General features: G+C 65.6%; 1 protein-coding gene across 1 annotated transcript in view; it reads left to right on the plus strand.

Annotated features, from left to right (window-relative positions):
* SEPTIN9 (septin 9) overlaps positions 1-20,089 on the plus strand; it is a gene marked incomplete at both ends in the record, with an annotated part of 70,221 nt that extends 50,132 nt beyond the window's left edge. The window contains 9 exons of the mRNA XM_084238091.1: positions 14,389-14,568; positions 15,062-15,190; positions 15,759-15,840; positions 16,061-16,198; positions 16,648-16,765; positions 17,453-17,548; positions 17,797-17,893; positions 19,316-19,367; positions 19,954-20,089. Coding sequence (XP_084094217.1) covers positions 14,389-14,568; positions 15,062-15,190; positions 15,759-15,840; positions 16,061-16,198; positions 16,648-16,765; positions 17,453-17,548; positions 17,797-17,893; positions 19,316-19,367; positions 19,954-20,089 — 1,028 coding nt within the window. The remainder of the gene's footprint in view (positions 1-14,388; positions 14,569-15,061; positions 15,191-15,758; positions 15,841-16,060; positions 16,199-16,647; positions 16,766-17,452; positions 17,549-17,796; positions 17,894-19,315; positions 19,368-19,953) is intronic.
* Positions 20,090-22,527: the final 2,438 nt, after the last annotated feature.

A 22,527-nucleotide genomic window follows, 5' to 3' on the forward strand; every position in this document is an offset into this window, starting at 1 on the left:
TGGGGTGGGGGCGGGGCTTGAGTCCTCCCCTCATGGGCTCACCCCTGGGAACCGCACGCCTCCAGGCCCAGGGAGCTCCGATCCCACTTCCTGCACAGCCTGAGCTGCCACTTGCCCTCATATGGGCTCCCTGTTCCTGCCTTCCGGGGGGTGAAGGGTCAGCCGGCTTCTGGGGGGAGGAGCACTGGGCTTTGGTTTGGGGCGAGGCAAACCGGAAGGCGAACATGAGCCTTTCTGCGCAGCTCCCCTTCCCAACTCTTGCAGCCTGGGTGGGATTTTTAAATGTTTTATTTTGGGTTCAGTAGCTGGAACATGGGCCGAAGCACCCCCAAATTTCTTGTCACTCTCCTGAAGCTGGGGGTGGAGCTCTCCTGAGCACCCGAGGCTGCACTTGGAACCCTGGTTCCAGTGGATGTCGGGGTGGGGGTGCTGACACGGATGGGGTGGTGGCACTGACCCCCCCATGGCCTCCAGCAGGGAGACCCTTGCTCTGTTCCATCCAGCCTGACTCACAGCACCCGCCCGCCCCCCCACCCCCCTCCCCAGCCCTGGGGGCCTGCCGGCACCCCTCCTGCTCTGAGTGCCCAGGCAGCCCTGGCAGGCGGCCCAGGAGACTGTGCTCACCTCCCTCACCTCCAGCAGCCCCAGATCCTTATCGCTATCTTATCTCCCAGGCCCTGTTCCAGGCGCCTGTCACCAGCCTGGTGACGAGGAGGAGCCTGAGATAAGATTTTCCCCGGCCTGGGGCAGGAAAGTGCCTTTACCCTCCTCGTGGAGGAGCCTCCCCCGCGCCGGCTGGGACGGGACGTGGGTGCCCTGGGTGCCGTCTGCCGCTCTCCGTGCCTGGGCTGTGACGCCGGCAGGGCTGATTATCGATCTCTGCCCGGGTCCTGGGCGTCACAGGTGCCTGCGCAGTTAACGTTTGAGCGAGGGAACAGTCAGCGCCGTGCGCGTGGCCTTCGGCTCAGCCCGCCGCCCGTGCCCGCCGCGAGGGCGGCTCCGGAGCCTCCCCATCAGCCCTCGTCCTGCGTTTGCCCAGCTCGGGGCGGTTTTGAGGAAAGGGCCAGAGAGCACCGCTTGCTCTGTGAGTAGACCCACTCCCCTGAGCACGAGAGCGAGAGATTGCAGCAGGGCGGGGTGGGGGGGCGCAGGTGGGCAGAGAGTAGAGTGGTCGGGGCCCCGGGAGGGGGTGTTGCAGCCACCCAGGGGGCAGCAGCCTGGCCTGGCGTCCTCCCAGGGACTCTGCCCTGTGCCTCCCTCACCTGCACCCGGGGGCCAGTCGGGCCGGTGGGCACCCAGGGCCAGGGCCTGAAGACCAGCTCGGGTGCACAGAGGCGCCTTACTCTGAGGGGGTGATGGGCCCCAGGACATTCCCGGGCAATGCCTCAGGCTCCCAACTGTTCCCACGAAAGAGCAAGTGGAAGGGGCGTTTGCTGCCTTCTTGGATCCTTGTGCTTGTTTAAAATGTGGGGAAGCCGAGGTCCCCCTTAGTGACCCGGAGCGCCCCACCCTGAGACAGCGGGGTGCTGCCACCCAGCTCCTTCCTCCTCCCCAGACCCCAGAGCTCCTTTTCACAACGTGGGAGGCTCTCGCCCCAGCCACACCTCCGTGGGGTTAGGTTGGTGGGAGGCATCGCCTGTCTTAAGGGACACAGGAGGGTTAGTGAGCGTGAATTATAGAACAAGTGAGTTTTGAGCGGACGACTGAGCCACTTCACTCAGCAGCTCACCCCAGCCCAGCGTGCCCTCCAGCAGCCGAGCACCACCTCCTGGAAGCCCCCGTGATTGCGACCCACCCTCAGAACCACCGGGCCCACCGGAGGGGCTGCTTGTCCTCCTCGCCCCAGGGAGACTCGGGGAGCCTGCTAGAGGGTGTGAAGGCTATCTGGGGGTGCATGCCTGCCTGAGTGGGGGGCCTGGGGACCCAGATACCAGCCCCAGCCTCAGGCGAGTCCCTCCTGAGCCCAAGTTGGCAGGGGGAGCTAGGACCCCCAAGCAGGTTCAGTGGTGGTGCCCCCAGCCCCCACTCCACACCCCAGTGGGCTGAGAACCCTTGGAGCAGAAAGTGGGGGCAGCCCAGTGCCAAGAGGCACGGCCTCCCCAAAAGTCCGGCAGCGACTCCAGATGGATGCTGGGAAGTCTGGAGGTGCTGGGGAGCCAGGTCTGGGGGTTCCTGGAGGAGACTAGAGGGCAGAGTGGGCGAAGGGGTGGGGGCTTCTAGATGCTGGTGTGCCTGGGAGACCCGGGCCCAGGTGCCAACCCCACCTCCACCGCCAGGCATTCGGCGGGCTCCAGCTCTAGCGCCGCATCTGCTGTCTTTCTGGCCCCTCGCTCAGACACAGACGGCCTGGCCGCCACTCTGCAGTGAATTCTCCCCGTTCAGTGAAGTCCCGGAGCCCTGGCGAGGCCATTCTGCATGTGGATAGAGGATTCCTGGGCCCCGTGCGGTTACTGCGGGGCCTTGGGCACCCGATGGGCCCCTCCCAGCCGCCTCCCAGCCGCCGTCTCCTGTCACTGCCACTTCCCGGGACGTCCTGAGGGCAAGTGCAGGTAGAACAGGTGTTTGCACAGACTGGACAGAAGCACTCGCCCTGCGTCCCAAAAAGCGGGCGGCCCCCGGACACCGGGGCTTCCAGAAGTTTCCAGTTGGGTGGTAAATGCTCTCAGATAAGGCTCAGAGGGCCTTGGGTGTCCCTGGGAAGGTGGCCCATTTGCAGGCCAGGGCGTGGGGCTGGCTCTGGAATCTCACAGGGGAGGGAGCAGGCTGGGGGGAGCGAGACTGGGCTGGCTGCCTGCCAGGGAGGTGGGGCCTCCATGTCCAGGTGTGTGTGGGGACATATGCGGCCCTCACCTTGGTTGTGTCCCTTCTGCAGTGTCCCACCCAGGGACTCCCCCCGGCCCTGGCACATACCTGCTTCCCGATTGCTGCTCACCTGGCACAAAACTTCAGCACCAGCTTCCTCAGCCATCCTGTCCCACCTCCCCAGCCGCCTGGCTCTGCTCTGCGCCCTGGGCCTCCTGGCGCCCAGGCGGCTGTCTTCTTGTGCTCATCCAGCCTCGCTTTCTTGGCGCCCATGGAACAGGGCTGAGGGATTCTCCAGAGCACCCTGGGGCTGCAGCTGGCCAGGAGGGTCTCTGCCCCGTGGGAGGCTGGGGCAGCCGCAGACGGGTCAGGTCCCAGCTGCTGCTCACGGCTGGGCTCACACGCCGTGACAGGTCCTCTGCCCAGGTGCCCGGCCAGCAGCTTTGGCGCGTTCACAGACCTGCTAATTCCAGGGTTTCTATCATCACCGTGACAGCGAAGCCCCCGTCAGCTGTTGCTCCCGCTTCTCCGCTCCTCGCCGCGTCCCTGGCGACGCGGGGACGCGCCGTGACACGAGAGCGTTGCACTGTCATTGTAAATGATCCCGAGCGTCACGCCAAGGCCCCCCCACCGTGGGGCAGCATGAGTTTGGCCTCACTGACCGTGTCCACTCCAGCCAGGCAGCCCCAGGGTACTCAGAGCCCCTTGCAGCCTGGGGCACGTGGCGCCGTCTCTGACTGCGTGTCCGTGTTCTGTATAGAGGGACGTGTGGGCGGCGGCCTTTGGCGTGGCGTCTCTTTTCCTTAGCATGTTTGTTTCCGTGTCATGCTTCGTTCCTCTTCATGGCTGAGTAGTACTCCATTTCACGGCTGCATCCCATGCGGAGTGGACTCTTGCTGCTTTGGTGATGGTGAATCCTGCTGCAGTGAACACCGTGTGCACGTGTGCGTGTATGTGGGGGGCGGGTTACCTGACCCCGTGTTCTCGTTGCCCTTGGGGAATTGTGGGTCACCAGGTTAAGTCTAGCACCCAGAACCCAGTTGGGGGCACTGTGAGCCTCGCCCCTGCTGGTGCTCCCGCTGCTAGCATTGGCCTCGCTGAGGGCCCTGCTTGCTGAGGTCCAGCCCAGCTGCGGGCGGTGGGGGAGGGGCCGCTGGCCTTTGGCCGTGGCTGGCTCTGCAGTGTTTGTCCTTTCTCAGGAACCTCAGGACCCATGTGGCAGTGAGCTGGTGGCCCAGTGAGAGGGGAAGTGGGTGGGAGGCGTGGTGGGTCTGGGGGCCACCCCCAGTGGGAAGGGGTGGAGAAGCCGGTTGGCTTTTTTTTTTTTTTAATAAACATTTGTGCTTTATTTATTTATTTTAATTTATACAAGCACTGGGTACAGTCAGAAGCGCGGGAGGGTGAGAGAATTCACCAGAGCCAGAGCGGGGAGCAGAGCAGGCAGAAGGACCGAAGGACACTGCTGAGGGGGGCAGCGGGCGGCAGGAGAGGTCTGCGCGCCACGTGGGACCCTCCTCCGGTGGCCGGGGAGCAGCCGGGCATCGAACCGGCGCTGCTTCGCAACCCAGCGCTCCACCGCTGCGCCACCGGGGAGGCCCGCTGGTTGGCTTTTTAAGGAGAATTCACCCTCCCTCCCCCACCAGCCTGGGCTGCAGCTCCTCCCCGGGAGTGCAGGGGGCCTGCCCCTGGGCCCAAGGCGGGGTGAGACCACAAGCTGGGGAGCATCTCGCTGGGTGTTTCTGGCCTGTGCTGTGCAGGCCTGGTGTGCGGGGAGGGTCGCGCCGTGACACGAGAGCGTTGCACTGTCATTGTAAATGATCCCGAGCGTCACGCCAAGGCCCCCCCACCGTGGGGCAGCGTGAGTTTGGCCTCACTGACCGTGTCCACTCCAGCCAGGCAGCCCCAGGGTTCTCATGGCCCCCTGCAGCCTGGGGCATGGGTGGAGGTGTGGCCAGCGGTCAGCGCGGCCAGGCCCCTCCCCTCGGGCCTCCGCCCCTCCCGGCTCCCAGGCAGGAATCACCATATGAATGGGACTCCTTCCGGAGCTGCGGAGGGGCCGGCTCCCACCCTCAGGACCTCTGGGTTCCTGGCCGTCACACGACCGGTGGAGGAGTCCAGTGGAAGAGGCCTTCCCCAGGGGAGGCCCAAGCGGCCTGGCGGTCCCCGGAAACCCCAGGGTAGGTGGCCCCCTGAGTGTGGGGGGGGGGGTCTGTGGGGCCTGCCCGGGAGATCCCAGCCCTGCCGCGCCTTCTCTCCGAACTTTGTTTCATGGAAACTGGTAGAAGAGCTGGCTGCAGCTGTAGTTCTTGTTCTTTGGGGCCACTTTCCAAGGCGGGGACTTCACCGCAGGAAGCGCAGACCCCGAGGAAGGGCTTGGGAGGGTGTGTGCCGAGCCTCCTCTGAGGCCTGGCCGTGGCCCCTGGGGCCAGGACTGGGTCCTGCACATTTGGGGGTGCCTACAGAGCCCTGGTGGTGTCCCTGTGATCAGTTCACTTCCAGTTGCCCCAATCTCCTGCACCCCCTATCCACTCCCACCCCCCAGCCCCCTGTGGCGGCAGATCCACCACTTGGGAGAGTCATCCTGGGCACTGTGAACTCGGGCAGGGGCTGTGTTTCTCCAGGGGCCCCGTGGCTGGGCACGCAGGGGCGGCTCCTTGCGGGTCAGACCAGGCTGGCAGCTGTGTGGGCAGCGTCTCTGCTGTCCCCGGGGCAGGCTGGTCCCAGGTCAACCCAGAGGTTCTGGGCCCTGCCTGCCGGACCTCTCTTTGGGGACAGACCCCAAGGGCCCAGAGCCCAGCAATGAAGTTGGGGGTGCATGGGGAGGGGCCAGGGGCTAGAGCCTGTGCCCACCTTCCCAGCCCCCCAGCGGCCCATCCCCAGCTGGCCATTTCCTGGGCCATTCCCTGAATGGGCAAGAGCTGTCCCAGGAAGCGCACGGTCCTTCCTCCGGCGCTTTGTGGCTGCAGAGGACGCGGGCCGGAAGCTGTGACATCTCGTTCACATGCCAAGGCTCACCCGTGGGAAAGCACGCGGAGCTGTCCCGCGGGCACCTCGTGGGGGGGGGGCAGGGAGCTGCCATTCACTCATTCATTCATTCACTGGACGTAAGGGGAGTGCTCCGGAGTGTAAGGTTCTGTGAGCCAAGAAGGTTCAGAAGCAGGGGGCGCCCTTGGCGAGGAGGAGGAAATTAGGCCTCACCATTGGTCAGTTTGGGGAGAGGCCCAGGGGAGATGGGCAGCTCAGGGAGCCAGGCAGGGGGCCCCCCAGGAGCAGCAGGGAGAGGCCAGGAGGTGCCGCGTGCAAACTGGAGAGCGGGCGTGGACTTGTGTGTTATTGGTAGAAGTGAGAGCGTGCGATGGCGTCTTCTTCATCCTCAAAGCTCTTAGGGCAAATAACAGGATCCAGATTTACACACAAGACAGTTGAGGCCCAGCGAGGTCCACATACTTGCTCAGGGTCACACAGCAAGTTTGGGGAATAGCAGGATCCCAACCCCGGGATCCTGGTATCCTTGTGGCTGGATGCCAGGTTTTCAAGTAGAGGATGATCTGATTATGCTGTTTGTTTGTTTTTTTTAAGTTTAAGTTTGATTAAGTTTTAAATGGCCCTTTGTGGTGCTTTGGTGAGAATGGAGGGGGAGGCCATTAATGGTTGTGACTTGAGGTGTGGGGGCGCTTGGCATGGGCCAAAAGCAAGCCCCATGCAGGTATGTGGGGTAGAATTCCTAGGACTCTGGGGGGGATGGTTGGGGAGATGGAACCAGAGGCACGGTGGCTGGTCCTGGGTTCCCGCGAGCAGGAGAAGCCACCCACTCACGTGACAGGGCCCGGGGCAGGCTGGATCTGCGCTCATGCGGGGTGGGTTTGGGCTGAGATCCTTGGAGACAGGCCTGCTCCAGCCACCTCGGGCACCCCGTGTAGGGCCTGGGGACCTCTGCCGAGTCTGGATGGACAGGTTGGACAGGGGCACTGCGTGTGCCTCTAGCAAAGAAGTGGCATTTAATGCTCAGGGGATGGGCGAAGTCCCTTGGGGGAAGTGTCCAGCCAGGGACCTGGGCCAGTTGTGTCGGAGAAGGGCCTGCAGAGAGGCTGAGCTCCAGTAGCTGGGGTCTGGAGGGAGCCAGCCAAGACGAGGACAGAAAGCATTTGAGAAAAGAAGGGCTGGGTGGTCGGCCCCAGTGGGGTGACAGGTGACCCCTGGGCAATTTGCACTGTCTGGTCAGAACTCCAAGCCCAGAAGTGCACCCAAACTTCATGCACACTTGGGTTGGCAGGGGCAGAGTTGGCCCACGCCTGCTTCTCTGTGTCCACAACGCCATCTTCCTGGGAGCCTGGGAGAGGCGTCTGGGCCATGTGGACAGGCCAGCCTGCTGCCCGGCCCGGCCTGCAGCTCTAGCATCCGCCTCCCGCTGTCTCGGCAGGGAGCTCTGGTGCGCATCTGCCCGGTGGGGCCGGCTGGTAGGGGAAGCTCTGCCCCTCTTCTGGAGACATCCCGATAAGAGGAAATTCCAGCCTGTGACAAATAGCCCGTTTCCACCCATCCGTGCTGGAGGGTCTTCTCTCTCTTTTTAACTTTGCAAACACTTGCCAAGAACTAACGGAATCTCTGCGGTCGGTTGGCCACTTTGGATGCACCGGCGGGCCAGCCAGGGCTGGGTTCTGGCCTTGCTCTGGGACGGCCCGTCCCGCTGGAAGTTTGGGGGCCGGGAGGAGACCGTGGGGGCACGTTCCTGACCCTGCCAGGCTAGTGGGCGGCGGGCAGAGAAAGAAGAAATGCCCTGACGCGGGAAGCTGCAGGGCTCGGCGCTGGCCTGGCCCGGGCGCAAGTTCTGGAGCAGCTTTTTAGGAAGTGAGGAAGACGCTTGCAGGCTGGGGCTTGCTCTCGCCGGAGGCTGATGGCTCAATAGGCCGCTGGGCGGAGCCTCGGCCGAGAATGAAAGCGCAGCAGGGCCTCTGCGGGAGCGGGAGGGCGGCCTGGGGGCTTGGACCCTGTCCAGCTTCGACCTACAGGCGGCCAATTGAGTTCGTGCTGGCAGAAATGAGGAACTTCTTGAGATTCCTTCCTGGACAATAGAGGAAGGTTTGCTTTAAAGGGTTTGGCGAGAGAAAAGCTGGAGGAGCCTTGGCGAGCAGTAAAAGTGGGGAGCCCCCCCCCCCCGACTCTGGGACGCCTCAGGCCCTTGAACGGGAAGGAGCCGGAGGGGGATGGGCACTGCCGCCGCCGCATCCTCTCCCAGGTCCTGAAAAGGGCGTGGGAGATCCTGACCGGCCCCTCAGGCTCGGGAGCCGCAGAACCAGCCATTTCTCTCTAGGCCTCTGGCGGGGGGCAGGCGCCGCCACCGGGAGGAAAATGCAGCTGTTGCATTTGCAAATCCCCTCTTTCTCCGGAGAGGCCTTTGTGTTGCATTTCTAAGCAGAGTTTCCAGCGAGAGGGCAAAGTCTCAGATTTCTGGCATCCCAGCGCCGGGGAGACACTTCCTGCCCTGACAAAGTGTTAAGTGTAATTCGATTTGGAATTACTTATCGAATTAGATGAGCTCTGTGTGCTTTTAAAATTCAGTCCCTGGTGCCTGCCCGCACACATTTGCAAAATCTGGTCGTTTATATTCTGTGTTCCCAGCTTTGGGAGGGAACAGGAAGTACCCCCGACATTTAGGGGGCACGTGTCAGGCCTGGGCGGATGACAGGGCTCGAGGAGAAGAGGGGATGGGAGCTGGGGGTTGCTCCTGCTTCTGGAAAGAGGCTGTTTCAGGGCCCTCCAGGGCAGGATCCCCTCCCCCGGGGTCACTCGCTGGTACCCGCTCGCTCTCCTGGGGGTCAGGGCTGGAGACCAGCTGCTCCGAACGAACCTGGCTGGAACCTGGCTGTCGGCCTCCTCCCTCCTTGCTTCTCACCAGATTTCCCACCTTTGACCTTTTTTTAAGAACTCTCCGCCCCTCCCTGGCCCAGAACCCAGAAGTTCTTTGTGTGTGCCGAGGCGACCCAGAGTGAGATCACATTCTAAATTCTCAGTAGACCGAGTTAGTTTTTGAGGTCCATGGACCATGATCCCCCAAATTGTCCAGATTTTTGTGCGTGTCTGTCTTCACGTGAGAGAAATGTTACCTTTAAACAGCTTCCCGAAGAGGTGCGCCCTGGACGTGCGCCCTGGACGGGCCGTCACATTCCAGGGAGGACCGTGAGCCCGGCTGGGGGGCTTGGCCAGTGAACCGCTGAGCACACAAACATCGTGTTCTGTGCTGTGCCCTGGCCCACCGGGCCCCGGGGGCTTTCTCTCCTCCTGTTTACAGCCATTTCTTTAACGGCTTGCTCTAGGGCAGTCCCTTCAAGGTCCACCCGGCGGAGGGAGGGTATGTCTGCTTTCCAGGCCAAAGGGCTTGACTTTCCCCGGCCTCACCCACATCCCCTCTGCGTGTTAGTCACTTACACCAGAAGCCGGGAGTCATCCCTGAGGCCCAGGCCCTGCCTGGGGCCGCCTCCTGGGGGTGGAGTTTTAGGATGAGGGTGGGCGAGGATCCGCTTTGGCTGGGCCACGGGAGTGATGGGTTTGCCCGCGTCGGCTCCAGTGTTTTGGACAGTGCAGGCCACCCTGAGATCCGGGACCCCACCTGAGCCAGGTAGAGTGCGGAAGAGCTTGGCCGCCAGGCTCAGCACTCAGACACCTTCCTCAGGGAACACGGCTGTTAAATTGCCAAGGCCTTAATGGACGCGGATGTCAGTAAACCTGGCTGCTCCTGGGGAGACACCTGCCTGGGGAGCATCTGCTGGGGGAGCACTTGCGGGAGGGGGGGTCTGAGCCCAGCACCGGCACCTCCTGGTCTTCACCGCGGCCACCTCCACCTCCTTTGGCCGTTCTGTGGTGCTGAGGGACCTGGCCCGCGCGGGATCGCCGGTCTGGTTCAAACCCTGGCTCTGCCTTCTCTGGGGTCACTGGTGACCGTCCCTGTGGGCCTCAGTTTCCTCGTCTGTGAATTGGGGGTAACTGTAGGTTGAGTGAGCTCCCAGAAACTCTGGCTGCTGTGATTAGCGTTGCACCTCCATCTGCTCACTCGCTCACTCGTTCATCCATTCGCTCACCCGCTCCGCAGACATGTACCAGGCGCTGCTTCGAACACACCCACGTCAGACCGAGCATGGCAGGTGAGGCGTTTGGCTTCCCGAGCCGGGTGTGGGGAACCACGTGTAAACCACACTGTCAGGGGGGCTGATCCGGCCACAGGCGGCCCTGAGGACTGGGAAGACCCCAGGGAGGCCGTGGAGGGCAGGGCAGCCCTGTCGCCTGCGTGCCCTGTAGGAAGCGCTTCGCTGGGGTCAGGGCGCACCAGCTCTCAGAGGGGCCTGACTGCCCCACCACAGGCTAGACCCCAGCCTGCAGTGCCACCCCCCTGTGTCCCCTGGACTCCAGTGCCTGGGGTGGCGTGCCCCCAAGCATCAGGCCTGGGGAGGACTGGGTGAGATGAGGGGGTGGTGCTGGCTCGTGCTGGGGCGTGGCCCGGCTGTGACAGTTCGGAGTGGCCGACCTTGGGCTGGGAGCCGAACTGGACAGTGGCCTGGGGCCGTTGCGCTGACGCAGCGCCTTTTGCATTCAGCGGGCCAGGCTGTGCTCCAGGCTGGCTTTGCAGGGCCATCTCGGGGATGCCTGTGGTGAGACACCCGCGGGGTAGGGGTGCAGAGAAGGTGACCCTGCAGGCGGTTCGCGTCTGTCACTGAGTTCACATGTCCGCCGGGAAGCTGGCCATGGACCTGCGGAAGAGTGGTCGCTGGGAGGCTCGGATGGAGCCCTGCCGCTTCCTCCCTGGTTTAAGACACACCCCCAACTCCTGAGACAAGGCCAGCAGGGGGCTCCCTTGGGGGCCCATGAGGCTGAATGGAGGCTCAAAGGGGGACCCTTGAAGAGAAAGTGTCCACATTTCCCATGGCTGCTCTGCACCCCAGACTCACCCTGATGGGGGAGCTGCTTCCTGGGGTGCTGCCTGGACACAGGGGTGCACAGAGTTGAGCAGGGTCACCTGGGCCTGGGCGTCCGCGGCCCCAAAACATAGGCACTGGGCACTGTTGGGTGCTCCCTGCGCCCCCACTGGGCATTTCCCTCCCTGACCGCCCGGAGGGCACCGCTGCCGCGGGTCCAGTACACTCAGAGCTTGCCTTTCTGGCTCTGGAACATTCCCACCCTCACGCACAGGGGTGACCACCCATCCCTTTGTCCCCCTGGATGTGGCTGTTGGGACGGTTCCTGGAGAGGCCGCCTCTGTTCCATCTGGCCGGGCAAGCCCCGCTCCTCGTGGCCGGGTTGTGCTCCGCCGTGGTGGACAGCAGGGCTTTGTCTCGATGGCTGCTTTGTGGTGTCACTCGCTAGGGTGGGCTGCAGGCGCCTGAGCCTCGGGTGTGGGCGCCCTCAGGCCGGTCAGGGCAGAGGCTGGAGGGCCCTGGGGGGCCAGAGGGGTCGCCTGCGCTTTGACTGTGGATGACAGTGCCCATTCCTGCCCACCACGCTGAGAGCAGCACAGCCACACAGCTGGGGGTCCATGATGAGTGACCAGCAGGAGGAGGGGATCGTGACCCCGAGGCCCCAGGGTCCCCACGTCCCGATGTTACAGAGCAACCCCCATGTAAAACAGGTTGCCTGACTGTGGGTCCTCACCCGCGCACAGGCGTGAGTGTCGGGGGCATGGGGGGGCCGCGGTGGCCACCGCAGCTGGGATGCACTCGAGGTGCAGAGTGAGCAAGTAACAAACAGTTCAGCCCCCGTGGTCATGTGTGTGTGGCCACCGTGGGGAAGCAGTGTGGGCGGGGGTGGCATCCGGGGTGCGAGCTCCCCAGCCCGGCCCCCCCGCCTGCCGCCTGCCCTCCTTCACAGAGCTGCTGACCGGGCCTTGGGGGGGAGGGCCTGGGCCGGCGTGTCCCACTGCTGAAAAGCCAAAGCTGCTCCTGCTCGGGTACCTGGCGAGGCGGAGGGCGTCGTCTCGGCTGTGGGGTGGAAGCGCCAGCTTTTCTCTGTAGAATGTCCCTTTGCTATTCATAGCACTTGGTGGAGTCTGGGTGTGAAACATCGAGCCCCAGCCCCAGGCAGATGGCATGTGTGTCCGACCATGACTTTAAAGTCACATGTGGCCACCACATTGGACAGCACAGCCCTGGAGCCCTCGGGGGAAACGCCGGGGCCGGTGCTGGGTGGGGGCCTCTAGGGCCCTGCCGGCTGCTGAGCTCGGTCCGAGACCAGGCCGTGGCTTCCCCGGAGGCTGCCGGGGGTCACCGCAGCCCCCAAGGCCGGGAAGGACGGGCCCCGGGGTTGGGGGGGGCGCAGGATGGCGCGTGTGTCGTTACTGTTATTTCTCTAGCAGGTTCCTGCCGGGAGGGTGTTTGCTTTGGGTGAAGTTTCTGCCGTGGATGGTGGTGCCTGGGGAGGGTCCTGGATCTCAGGGTGGGCGCCCAGGCCCGACCTCCCTCGCTCTGCGGCTCCCCGCCTGCCTGAGAGGGAAGGGGCAGCCCCCCAGCCCCACCCCGGTACTCTGGAGGGGTGAGGAGGGAGGGGGTGTGGTGGGCGGGGGCTGGCCCGGACCCAGGCAGAGGGGCCCGGGGCCTCAGACACATGGAAGCAATTCTGGGTCACGTGGGCCGGCTGCACTCTGCCCTGCGAGACAAGGCCCCGCTCCTCTCCAGGAAGCGGCCCCAAAGCCGCAGCTCGGGGCCAGATGCGCCCTCGCTGGCTCTCGGCTTTGTTTATTTAAAGATGCTGGAGCCGTTTCTGAAGGGGGAGCACGGGCCTTGGCGGGCAGGGAGGTGGTGCCCCTCCCCTGGGGCCTTTGCCTTTCCCTGGCCTTGGGGGGACGGCCAGGTGGCCCCTCGTCCCTCTTGCTGGGAAAGGAGGTTCCGGAGCCCTGGCGTCTTACCTTACTGTTTGCCGGGGCCCTGTTGTGGGAGGTCGGGCGGGTGGTGCTGTCGGGCAGAGGACGCGGGGGAGCGACTGGCTAGTGAGGGTAAGATGCCCACACCCCAACTTGTGGGATGCGCCAGCTGGGTCCCGTCCCCGTCTCCGGCCCTGGTGCGGCCTGGAGAGAAGCCGACGGGGCTGCTGGCCTGTGAACGGGGTGAGGGGCCCCAGGGATGCGGCTGCTGAGGGGCTGGCTGGGCTGTGGTGCTGGGAGGGGCATGGAGAGTGTGTGGGTGTCGGGTGAGAGTGGGGGGCAGGGGCAGCAGGACAGGGTGGAGGTCTCGTTTCCCCAGGAAGCAGAGGGCTTTCTGGGGCAGGGCCCGGGGGCCGGTGGCCTGAGCACATTCGAGAGGTCTGCTCCCGCCCTGGCTGTGGGGCAACCCCCATCTGGGAGTCCTGCTCCTCCCCAGCAGGCGCGGCTGGGAGGGGCCGGAGGGTGGGGAGGCCCTTCGAGCCTCTTCCGGGAGCCCAGGACACATCAGGGGAACGTGAGTAGAGTGGGGGGTCCTCTAGGGGCGGGGGTGGGGAGTCTCCACACCCTTGCTGCGGTCACAGAGGTGGGCTGGTGTCTGGCTCCGGCAGGAGCCGAGAGGCGGGCCAGGAAAGATGTGGTTGGGGTGTGCGTGCCTGGGGGTGCGTGGGGACACAAGAGGTGTGTCCAGCCAGCCCCTGGTGGGGGGCCCACACTGACCAGCCCCGCAGAGGGGCGCGCCTGGGCCCTGGGGGCCCCTCTGGGCCTGGGCAGCAGAGGGCAGGCAGCGGGTGGGCCGGGAAAGGAGGCCCCACCTGGGGCAGCAAGCTGCCAGGGGCGCCCCAGTGCTGCGGGTGGAGATGGCCACCTGGACCCGGCCTGGGGCTGAGGTGGGGCCGTGGCCGTGGCTATGGGGGCCTGAACACCCCTCGCCCAGGAGCTCAGGCCAGGACGGAGCTGCCCTCTTTGCTCCAGAAGGGCCCCCGTCCAGTGCAGGATCATGTGGCCTGGGCACTGCTGCGTGACCCTGGCCCCCAGGCCTTCAGCGGCTGGGGTGCAGCCCCCTGGAGTCAGGGAGGGCTGGCCAGGCAGGCCCCTGGGTGCCACCGGCAGAGGGGAGGCAGGAACTGGGCTCCTGTCCTCCTGAGCAGCGTCTGGGGTGCAGCTCAGGTGTGGGAGGAGAGGAGGGTTCAGGGGTCAGCCCCACCCTGGAGCCTGGGGAGGGGCCGCCAGTGATTGAGATTAAGAGGCGGCAGGAGGGGCCTCCCCGGTGGCGCAGCGGGTTGAGTGCTGTGCTGTGAGGCGGTCCGCAGCCTCTGCAGCGCGGGTTTGATTCCCACTGGCCGGGGAGCTACCCACATGGCGCGGCAGACCCCTCCTGTCTCGCCCGCTGCTCCCCTCAGCAGTGTCTTCAGTCTGTCTGCCTGTTCTGCTCCCCGCTCTGTCTCTGGTGAATCCTCTCACCCTCTCGCGCCTCTGGTCTGTACCCCAGTTCTTGTATAAATAAATAAAAAATTTTAAAATTGTAAAAAAGAGGCGGCAGGAGGAGGTGACTCAGGCGGGGGAGCGGCTGCAGGACAGGCCCATTACCTGCCTGGGGTGCTCTGTAGGGGTCTCTTGGACACTGCCGATGTGGGTGCTTGGTGACCCCGACGCCCCCTAATGCCCCCGCTCTCCTTTTGCAGCCCCCGAGGCAGCTGGCGACATGGCGGACACCCCCCGAGACGCCGGGTTGAAGCAGGCGCCTGCCCCGCGCAGCGACAAGGCGCCCGCGGACTTCGGCTACGTGGGGATCGACTCCATCCTGGAGCAGATGCGCAGGAAGGCCATGAAGCAGGGCTTCGAGTTCAACATCATGGTGGTTGGTGCGTCCCCGGCCACCCTCCCCTGGCCTCTTCTCTTAGGCAAAGTGGGGGTGGCAGAGCTGGTGGCCGGACCGGTCAGTGGGGCGTCGCCCGTGCTCAGGAGCCTGCTGGGAGCTCCCAGCCCCGTCAGCCCGGGCCCCTTGTGTGGAGAATCCTGAGATAATTTGGGACGCCCCGCTTTTCAGCTTCTGCTGAGGGGCCCACCACCGGAGCCGATGGGGGCCACCGTCGATCAGCCCCTGGACAGGGCTGGGGGCAGCAGCGGGCGACCTCTTGTTCCCAAATCCCGCAGGCCCCATTCAGTCCTCGCGGTCAGCCTGTGCCGAGTCCCCCTTGACAGTGAGCCCCGGGGAGGCTGTGACGGGCGCTCACAGAGGAGGGGATCTGAGCTGCCCTTTCTACCTCCTGACCCCGGACCCAGAGCGCCCCCCGAGGAGGGTCTGTGAACCCCCTCCCCAGAGGCTCTGCTGACGGGTCCCCCTTTGCTCCCCAGGGCAGAGCGGCTTGGGGAAGTCCACCCTGATCAACACCCTCTTCAAATCCAAAATCAGCCGCAAGTCAGTGCAGCCCCCCTCGGAGGAGCGTATCCCCAAGACCATCGAGATCAAGTCCATCACGCATGGTGAGCACGGGCTGGGGGACCCTCCTTCCCGAGCCAGGGGGTGCTGGGGCCTCCCCATGACATGTTGAAACTGGGTGGGGGCTCTCCAGGCCGTGGGGGGCCTGGTCACACTGTACTCCCTTGAAATAGCTGAGTTGTTGTTTTTTTTAAGATTTATTTATGCACACAAGAGCTGGGGTGCAGGCCAGAGGTGAGGGGGTGAGAGGATTCACCAGAGACAGAGTGGGGAGCAGAACAGGCAGACGACTGAAATCCACTGCTGAGGGAGCAGCGGGGAGGCAGGAGAGGTCTGTGCCGTGTGGGCCACTCCCTGGCAGGGACGACTCAGGCTGCAGTGGCCGGCGATAGCTTGATAGTGCGAAGCAGCAGAGTTTTCCATTAAACATTGTGGGGGTGACTTTCCAGGCGAACTGCCCCCCTTACTGCATTTCTGATCTGGGCCTGTGGCCCCGCAGCACCTGTGTCATCACGGTCACCCTGGTGCCGGCTGGGGCGGGACGGGGCAGGCCCCAGGAGCCCCTGGTGTGCCCCCCCCGCCCCCCGGCTCAGCGTCCCTGCGTCCCTGCAGATATCGAGGAGAAGGGCGTCCGCATGAAGCTGACGGTCATCGACACGCCGGGCTTCGGGGACCACATCAACAACGAGAACTGGTGAGGGCTTGGGGGCCCGGGCGGGGCCTCGCCTGCAGGTGCGGCGCAGGGTGCTGGGCGGCTCCGGGTGGGAGACCCGTCCTGGCCAGCTGGGGACCCCCTGTGCAGAGGGCGGCTGGTCGGGAGCCCCCCTCCGCCCGGGGAGTCGCGCGTGTGTCCCGAGGGGGGCTCCGGCTGCGCGGGGGGCGAGCCGGGCGGGCTGACCCCTGGCCCCGTGCAGCTGGCAGCCCATCATGAAGTTCATCAACGAGCAGTACGAGAAGTACCTGCAGGAGGAGGTGAGCGTCAACCGCAAGAAGCGCATCCCCGACACGCGCGTGCACTGCTGCCTCTACTTCATCCCCGCCACCGGCCACTCGTACGTGTCCGCCGCCCCCAGCTGGGTGGGGTCTTTGTGGGGAACCCCGTCCACGTCCGAGCCTGCCCTGGGGGTGGGTCCCGTCGCGGGAGGCCTGGCGGTGGAGCGGGCGCCACGTAGGGTCCGCTGTGGGGACAGCCCCGCGAGGCTGACCAGGACGCGTCCCCCTCCGGTGGGGCAGGGGTTGGCCGAGGTCCACGGCAGCCGTCTGTGGGCACCGCGCCCCTCCCTTCCCCAGGCCCCCGCGCCCTGGGCCGTGGCGGCCCCTCACTGTCCTGGGTCAGACTTCCACCTGACCCACCTTTCCCCCATCTGTGGCTGACCCTTACTGTCCAGGTTGGGGGGTGCAGACAGCTTCAGAGGCCTTGTCGCCGGTCCCCCCGCACCCCCGAGCCAGGCCGCCTCTCTTGTCCTGCCCCCACCACACTCACCGCGTCCTTCCCTTGCAGCCTCAGACCCCTGGACATCGAGTTCATGAAGCGCCTGAGCAAGGTGGTCAACATCGTCCCGGTCATCGCCAAAGCCGACACGCTGACCCTGGAGGAGAGGGTCTACTTCAAGCAGCGGGTAGGGACCCCCTCGAGCCCCTCCTTGCCCCACCAGGATGAGGGGGCATGAGTGCTGTGGGGCGGGGTGCTGGTGGCCACGGGGTCCTCTGTGTGCGGAGGGGCGTCCTGCAGACCTGTCCACACCCCCCGGGAACTTGCCAACCCAAGGCCTGGAGCCAGACCAACTGACTGTTCCCGCAGGGAGGACCCAGACTCACCTGCCGCCCTGGGGCCCGGTCTAGGCCAGGGACACCCCTAGGGAGGACGGTCCCCTTAGGCGGGCATGTCTGCCAGGAGTGGGCTCCGGCCTGGGCTCGGGCAGAAATGACTGCTCCAGGGACGTCGCTGGCTGTCATCCCTGTGGGGCAGCGGGTGTCCCTCTGGCGAAGAGGTGACGGGTCAATGCAGGCGGTGCACTGGGGGGACCGGCCACCCCAGGGACTCGTGGGAAGCGTGAGGAGCTGGACAGCAAGGACAGGGCCCAGGATAGTGACTGGTGTCCAGGGGCAGCTGCGGGTCTCCTGGTGGCCCCACCTGGGGCTGCCCCTCCCCGGTGAGGAGGCACAAGAACTGGAGAGTCTCGGGGTCTCCGGCCCACCTGGACCCCACCTGGCTGCTCAGTGTGGATGCCTTGGTGGTGGGTGTGGCCGACACCTGGGCCAGGCCACGGGCCTCACGGAGGGTGCCCCACGCTCCCCATCCCCAGATCACCGCGGACCTGCTGTCCAACGGCATCGACGTGTACCCCCAGAAGGAGTTTGACGAGGACCCGGAGGACCGGCTGGTGAACGAGAAGTTCCGAGTGCGTGTGGTGCCCGGGCCAGGCCCCTCCCTTCTGCTGGGGGCGCGGGTGGGGTCCCTGCCCCCGGGGCCTGGGGGGGCGCGGGTGGGGTCCCTGCCCCCGGGGCCTGGGGGACGGGAGTGACCTCAGCCAGGTGCCTGCATCTCCTGGGCTGAGAGGTGGGACTGAGGCTCTGGGTTTGGGGGTGCCCGAGGGCAGCTCCTGCTGGGACATCTCAGGCAAGAGACCGACGGCCCCATCCCCCCCAGGAAATGATCCCGTTCGCCGTGGTGGGCAGTGACCACGAGTACCAAGTGAACGGGAAGAGGATCCTTGGAAGGAAAACCAAATGGGGCACCATTGAAGGTAATGGGGGTGCTGCCTTCCCCCCGGGCGCAACACAGTGCCCCTCCTGCCAGCCAGGGGCTGCACCCAGCCGCGGGGGTCCTATGGTGTTCCCACTTGGGGAAACGGGGGGGGGGTGGGCAAGTCCAGGCCACAGTGCTGCGGTGTGCCCGCCACTCCCCAGGGCAGGGAGCTCCGAGCTCTGGTGCTGGGGTCCACGGCCGTGTTGGGTGACCCCCTCCCCCATCAGCCAGGCCTTGCGACCCCCCGCAGCCATGCTGGGGACCCTAGACAAGTCTCATCACCAAGCTGAGTCCAGGGAATGGGCGGGGCCCGGAGCTCTGCCCAGCTCTGAGACCCAGTGTCGTGGTCCGTGCCCCCCCCACACCCCCAAAGAGGTCTGGGCACCCCCCCCACTTGATGCCCTGGAGCTTCCCAACAGGTCAGCACTGACGGGGCTGCTCCCCACACGTTACTCCGGCCCCGCTGGGAGGCCAGGTCAGCGCCGAGGGACGGCCAGCGACTTCCTCTGGGCGCTGAGGCAGGACGGGTCCTGGCCCCTGCTGGTGGCCGGGGTGACCAGCACCCATTCTTCAGGGGACTCTCTGTGTCCGAGTCTCCCAAGGACGCTTGTCTTTGGCTCAGTGCCCACCCTAAATCCAGGGTGGACCCCAAGACCCTTAAGTACCCCTCAGACTTCCCCAGTGAGGTTCCGGTCACAAGTGCAGAGCTGGGGTTGGCCCTGGGGGGCTGGGAGCAGACGGGAACCTTCCAGGGGGTGACCCCGTGGGAGGGACCTGGGGTTGCCCCCCATGCGCTCTCGGTTCCTTCCTCCCACGGGAGAGCAGAGCTGTCAAATGGCCCCTTGGTCACTTGGCTGAAGGACCCCCCCAGTGGAGATGCAGCCGCCTCCCCAACCCCCAGCCCCTGGGGCCTCAGTTTCCCCCTCCAGGAAGTGGGGACTGGGAGACTTTGGGGCTCTGGGGTCCCACTGTCCCCTGCGGGAGGGTGCAGGGAGGAAGCTGGCCAGGTGGAGCCTGCCCTGGACCCACCTGCCTGGGGGGGGGTGGGGCCCAGGGGTGCCCAAGGGACGGGGGGCTCCTTTGTCTCCCCTGCTGCTGGATTGGCCTCTCCGCAGTGTGACCCCTCCAGGGCCTTGAGCCCACTCCCCTCTGCCAGAGGGGGTCCTTTGGGGGCAGCTCACGCCCCTGCCAGGAAGTGCCAGCCCAAGTCCCGTCCTTTGGGAATTTTCGATGAAGACAACTTTGGGGGGTGGAAAGTTTGGGATGAGGAAGTGGGGGTTGTCTAGCCATGCGCCTCTGCTGCCCCCTGGTGGCCAATGCCGCCGCTGGCCGCCCGCGGGGACGCAGGGGAGATGAGGCTGGAGTGGGGTCCTGGCCGGTGCGGGCCGGCGGGTGACCTCCACCCCTCTCCTCTCCGCAGTCGAGAACACCACACACTGTGAGTTTGCTTACCTGCGGGACCTGCTCATCAGGTGAGCGCCTGGGCGGGCTGCGGGCAGCTGCCCTGGGAACAGCAGGACGGGAAACTCTGGGAGGGAAGGACCGAGCGCCCTGCAGCCAGGCCCGCGGGGGACACTTGGGCCGGCTTGTGGGGGCCTGGCCCCCTCCCAGCGTCCTCTGGCCCCGCCCCTGTGACAGACAGAAGGGGGGCCAGGTGGGGGGCCTGGGCTGGCAGGTGAAAGAGGGCGGGAGGGAGCGCCCAGCCAGCAGGTGGGGCCGCTGGGGATAAGGCAGGAGGGGACTGACCGAGCCAGCTGGGGGCCCTCCAGCTGGGGACCCGCAACCTTCCAGAGCCACCCGCCCTGTCAGAGCCAGCGCACCCCGTTCCGGTCTCTTGCATGCCTTGGAGCCGGGGCTCAGCCTGGGCCCAGCGGATTCACCGGAGCTGTGGTCACCCACTCCCCACCCTGGCCTGGCCACTGGACGGGGACCTGGGTGGCCATGGAGACCGCCCCTGTGCCCAGGCCCGGGCAGCTTGGTGGCCTAAGGAGCCTGCGGGGAGTTGGGGGGCAGGGGTCCCGCAGGGGCCCTCTGCTGACCACCTGCCCCCTGCCGCAGGACGCACATGCAGAACATCAAGGACATCACCAGCAGCATCCACTTCGAGGCCTACCGCGTGAAGCGCCTGCACCAGACCACCGGCACCATGTCCAACGGGCTGGAGGAGCCGGAGCCCGAGGCTCAGGAGATGTAGACGCCCCCGTCCCCCCGCCCGCCTGCCCCGGGTCTCTCCGGCCCCAGGCTGCCCACTCGCCCGTTTAGTTTATGTAATTTTTTCCATTTGTCAGCGTCCCCCGTGACACGCTGCCAAATAACAAGATGATGCGCCCCCGCCCCCAGCACCTCTGTTGTTAGCCCCCGACTGGGGTCCAGGGCTGGGTGGGCCCAGGGTGGAGGCCCGGCGCGCTGACCAGCCCTGAGGTCCGGGAGGGCAGGCGGGGCGCCGCGCCATCCACAGTTCCCGGTGGCCGTGCAGGAGGGCGAGCCCCAGGCCGAGTCCCCTCCTGCAGGAGCCTCCTGGCTCAGACCAGTCGCTCGGCCCCGCTCCTTCCTCCAGACCCCCCTTGCGGTTGCTTAGACTGGGCGAGGCCTGCATGGGCCCCGGGCCCCCGCCCCCCACCCGCCCAGAGACCTGCCGGGAGCAGAAAGTGCCTTTATCTCCTCGTCCCCACAGCCGGCCTCCGGGGTAGCCGCTGCCGCCGGCTCCGAGGGCCAGGACAGGTGGGAGAGACGAGGCGTCGCCATCTCTCCGCCCCCCTGGCCGGGATCTGATTGAGAACTCAAAGCAAAAAGACGCCCCCACCCCACCCACCCCTGCCCTTTGGGGAAGGGCCGAGCAAGCGAACCCCAGGTGGACGGGGCGGGACTGGGGTGGTCAGAGGGCCTGGGTGTCCGCACCCCACCCTGCGTGACTGCATGTGTGTGTGTGCGCGTGTGTGTGGTTAGACATCTGTGTGCCCCAGATGCTCTGGCTCAGCGCACCGCAGCAGCCGCCCTGTGCATGCTGGGCCACCCGGCGCTGACACCGGGGCCCCGGGAGGTCGGCGCTGCCCTGGGTCTGACGCCCCGAGCCCGTCATGCAGACAGTGGGGGACGGAGGGGTCAGGTGTCCGGCATGCAGGGCATAGCCCTGGGGTGTCTCCTGTGCCCCCACCTGCTGTCTCCCCCAGAGGAACAGCCCTGAGCACCCTCACCCTGCCCGGGGATGTGGGGGCCCCGCTCCTGCCTCCGGGACCAGAGACAGGTGAGGTCCGGTCTGTCCACAGCCCCCGGGGCAGGCGCAGACGGCTTGGGCTGTGTGTGCGCGGGCGTGTGCGTGGACGTCAGCGCCTCGCGTGTCAGCCCCATCTAAGAGAGAAAGGACCCCTCCCCCCCAGAAAGTTTACTTGCTGACTTGCCACGATTTGCCAAAACCAAGATTTGCAAGGCCGCGCGGGGCCGGCCTCCCGCGGGCGCCTGGGCCGCGGCCTCCCGCAGGCGGCTTCGCTTCCTTCCTGTAGCCGGATCTTGAGCATCGCTAGTCTGGGCTCTGCCCGCCCGGGCTCTGTCCGCCGTGGCCTTCGCTCCGTGCCTCCTGAGAACCTCGTCTCTTTTTGTATAAATAACAAAATGTTCAAAGTGTATTTCCTGAAATAAATGTTCCATAGGCAGCGAGGCTCGCGGGTCTTTCTCTTTTCGGCGCTGGACGCGGGGGAAGGCAGCGGCCTCAGCGATGGGGAGGCGCTTTCACGGGTGGGTGAAACCTTTCCAGCTCCTTCTCGAGCACCCTGGGAAACGAGAGTTTCGCAACACCCCATTTGACGAGATTGACCCCGAGAACTGGTCAGTATTTGATGGTCACTTCCCACGCCCGGTTGAGCCGATTCCGAGAGAACCTGCCCCTGGTGGCTGCCGCTCGGCTTTTCTCCGCAGGCCACAGGGACGGGAGCGAGCAGGTGTGGGGGGAGCCCTGGCTGTGGGGGTCTCACGTGTCACCATAGGGGCCCCCAGAACAAGTGACCACGACTGAGGCAACGGAGAATTCTGGTCTGTAGGGACACGCGTGCTCCTCAGCGGCTTGTGGGGAGCCCTTTCTTAGACTGGTTTTGGGGCCAGCGAGTCTCCGGCCTCTCAAGTCACACACTGCAGACCCTCTGGAGTGGGGTGGTCCGGGAGAGGGCGGGACTGGGGCGGCTCCTGTGCCGGGGCCACAGAGGGCAGGTGGGGCCGGTGCCTGCTGTCTGCAGGCGTCCCTGGGGGGGCACTGGCAGGGGAGACAGACCCCACGGCCCCAGGGGAGACATCTGTCCTGGCAAGCGTGGGATGGAGACCTTCAGGGCCGTAGGGACAGGCCTCAAAGGGGCTCCCCAAGAGGGAACCAGGAGACCAGAGGCCACGGACTGGCAGTGGATTCTATCCTTAGCCAAGTGCAGGGTTCTTGCACCTCCTTTATGGCTCTGTGGGGGTCATCCTGATATTCCCTCCTGCACCCCAAAAAGAGGCCCTCACCTCCCTTTCCTGGGCGCCTGAGTCACTGGAGCCTCCATGCCCGTGCCACCTGCCCTGCTCCATCCTCTGCCTGTGCGCACAGCAGGGCCGGCGGCCTTGCTCCTTGTTGGAGCTGGGCGGCTCCGGGGGTCCTCCATGGCTCCA

The sequence above is a fragment of the Talpa europaea genome (assembly GCF_964194135.1).
Source record: "Talpa europaea genome assembly, chromosome: 7".
NCBI classification, from domain to species: Eukaryota; Metazoa; Chordata; class Mammalia; order Eulipotyphla; family Talpidae; genus Talpa; species Talpa europaea.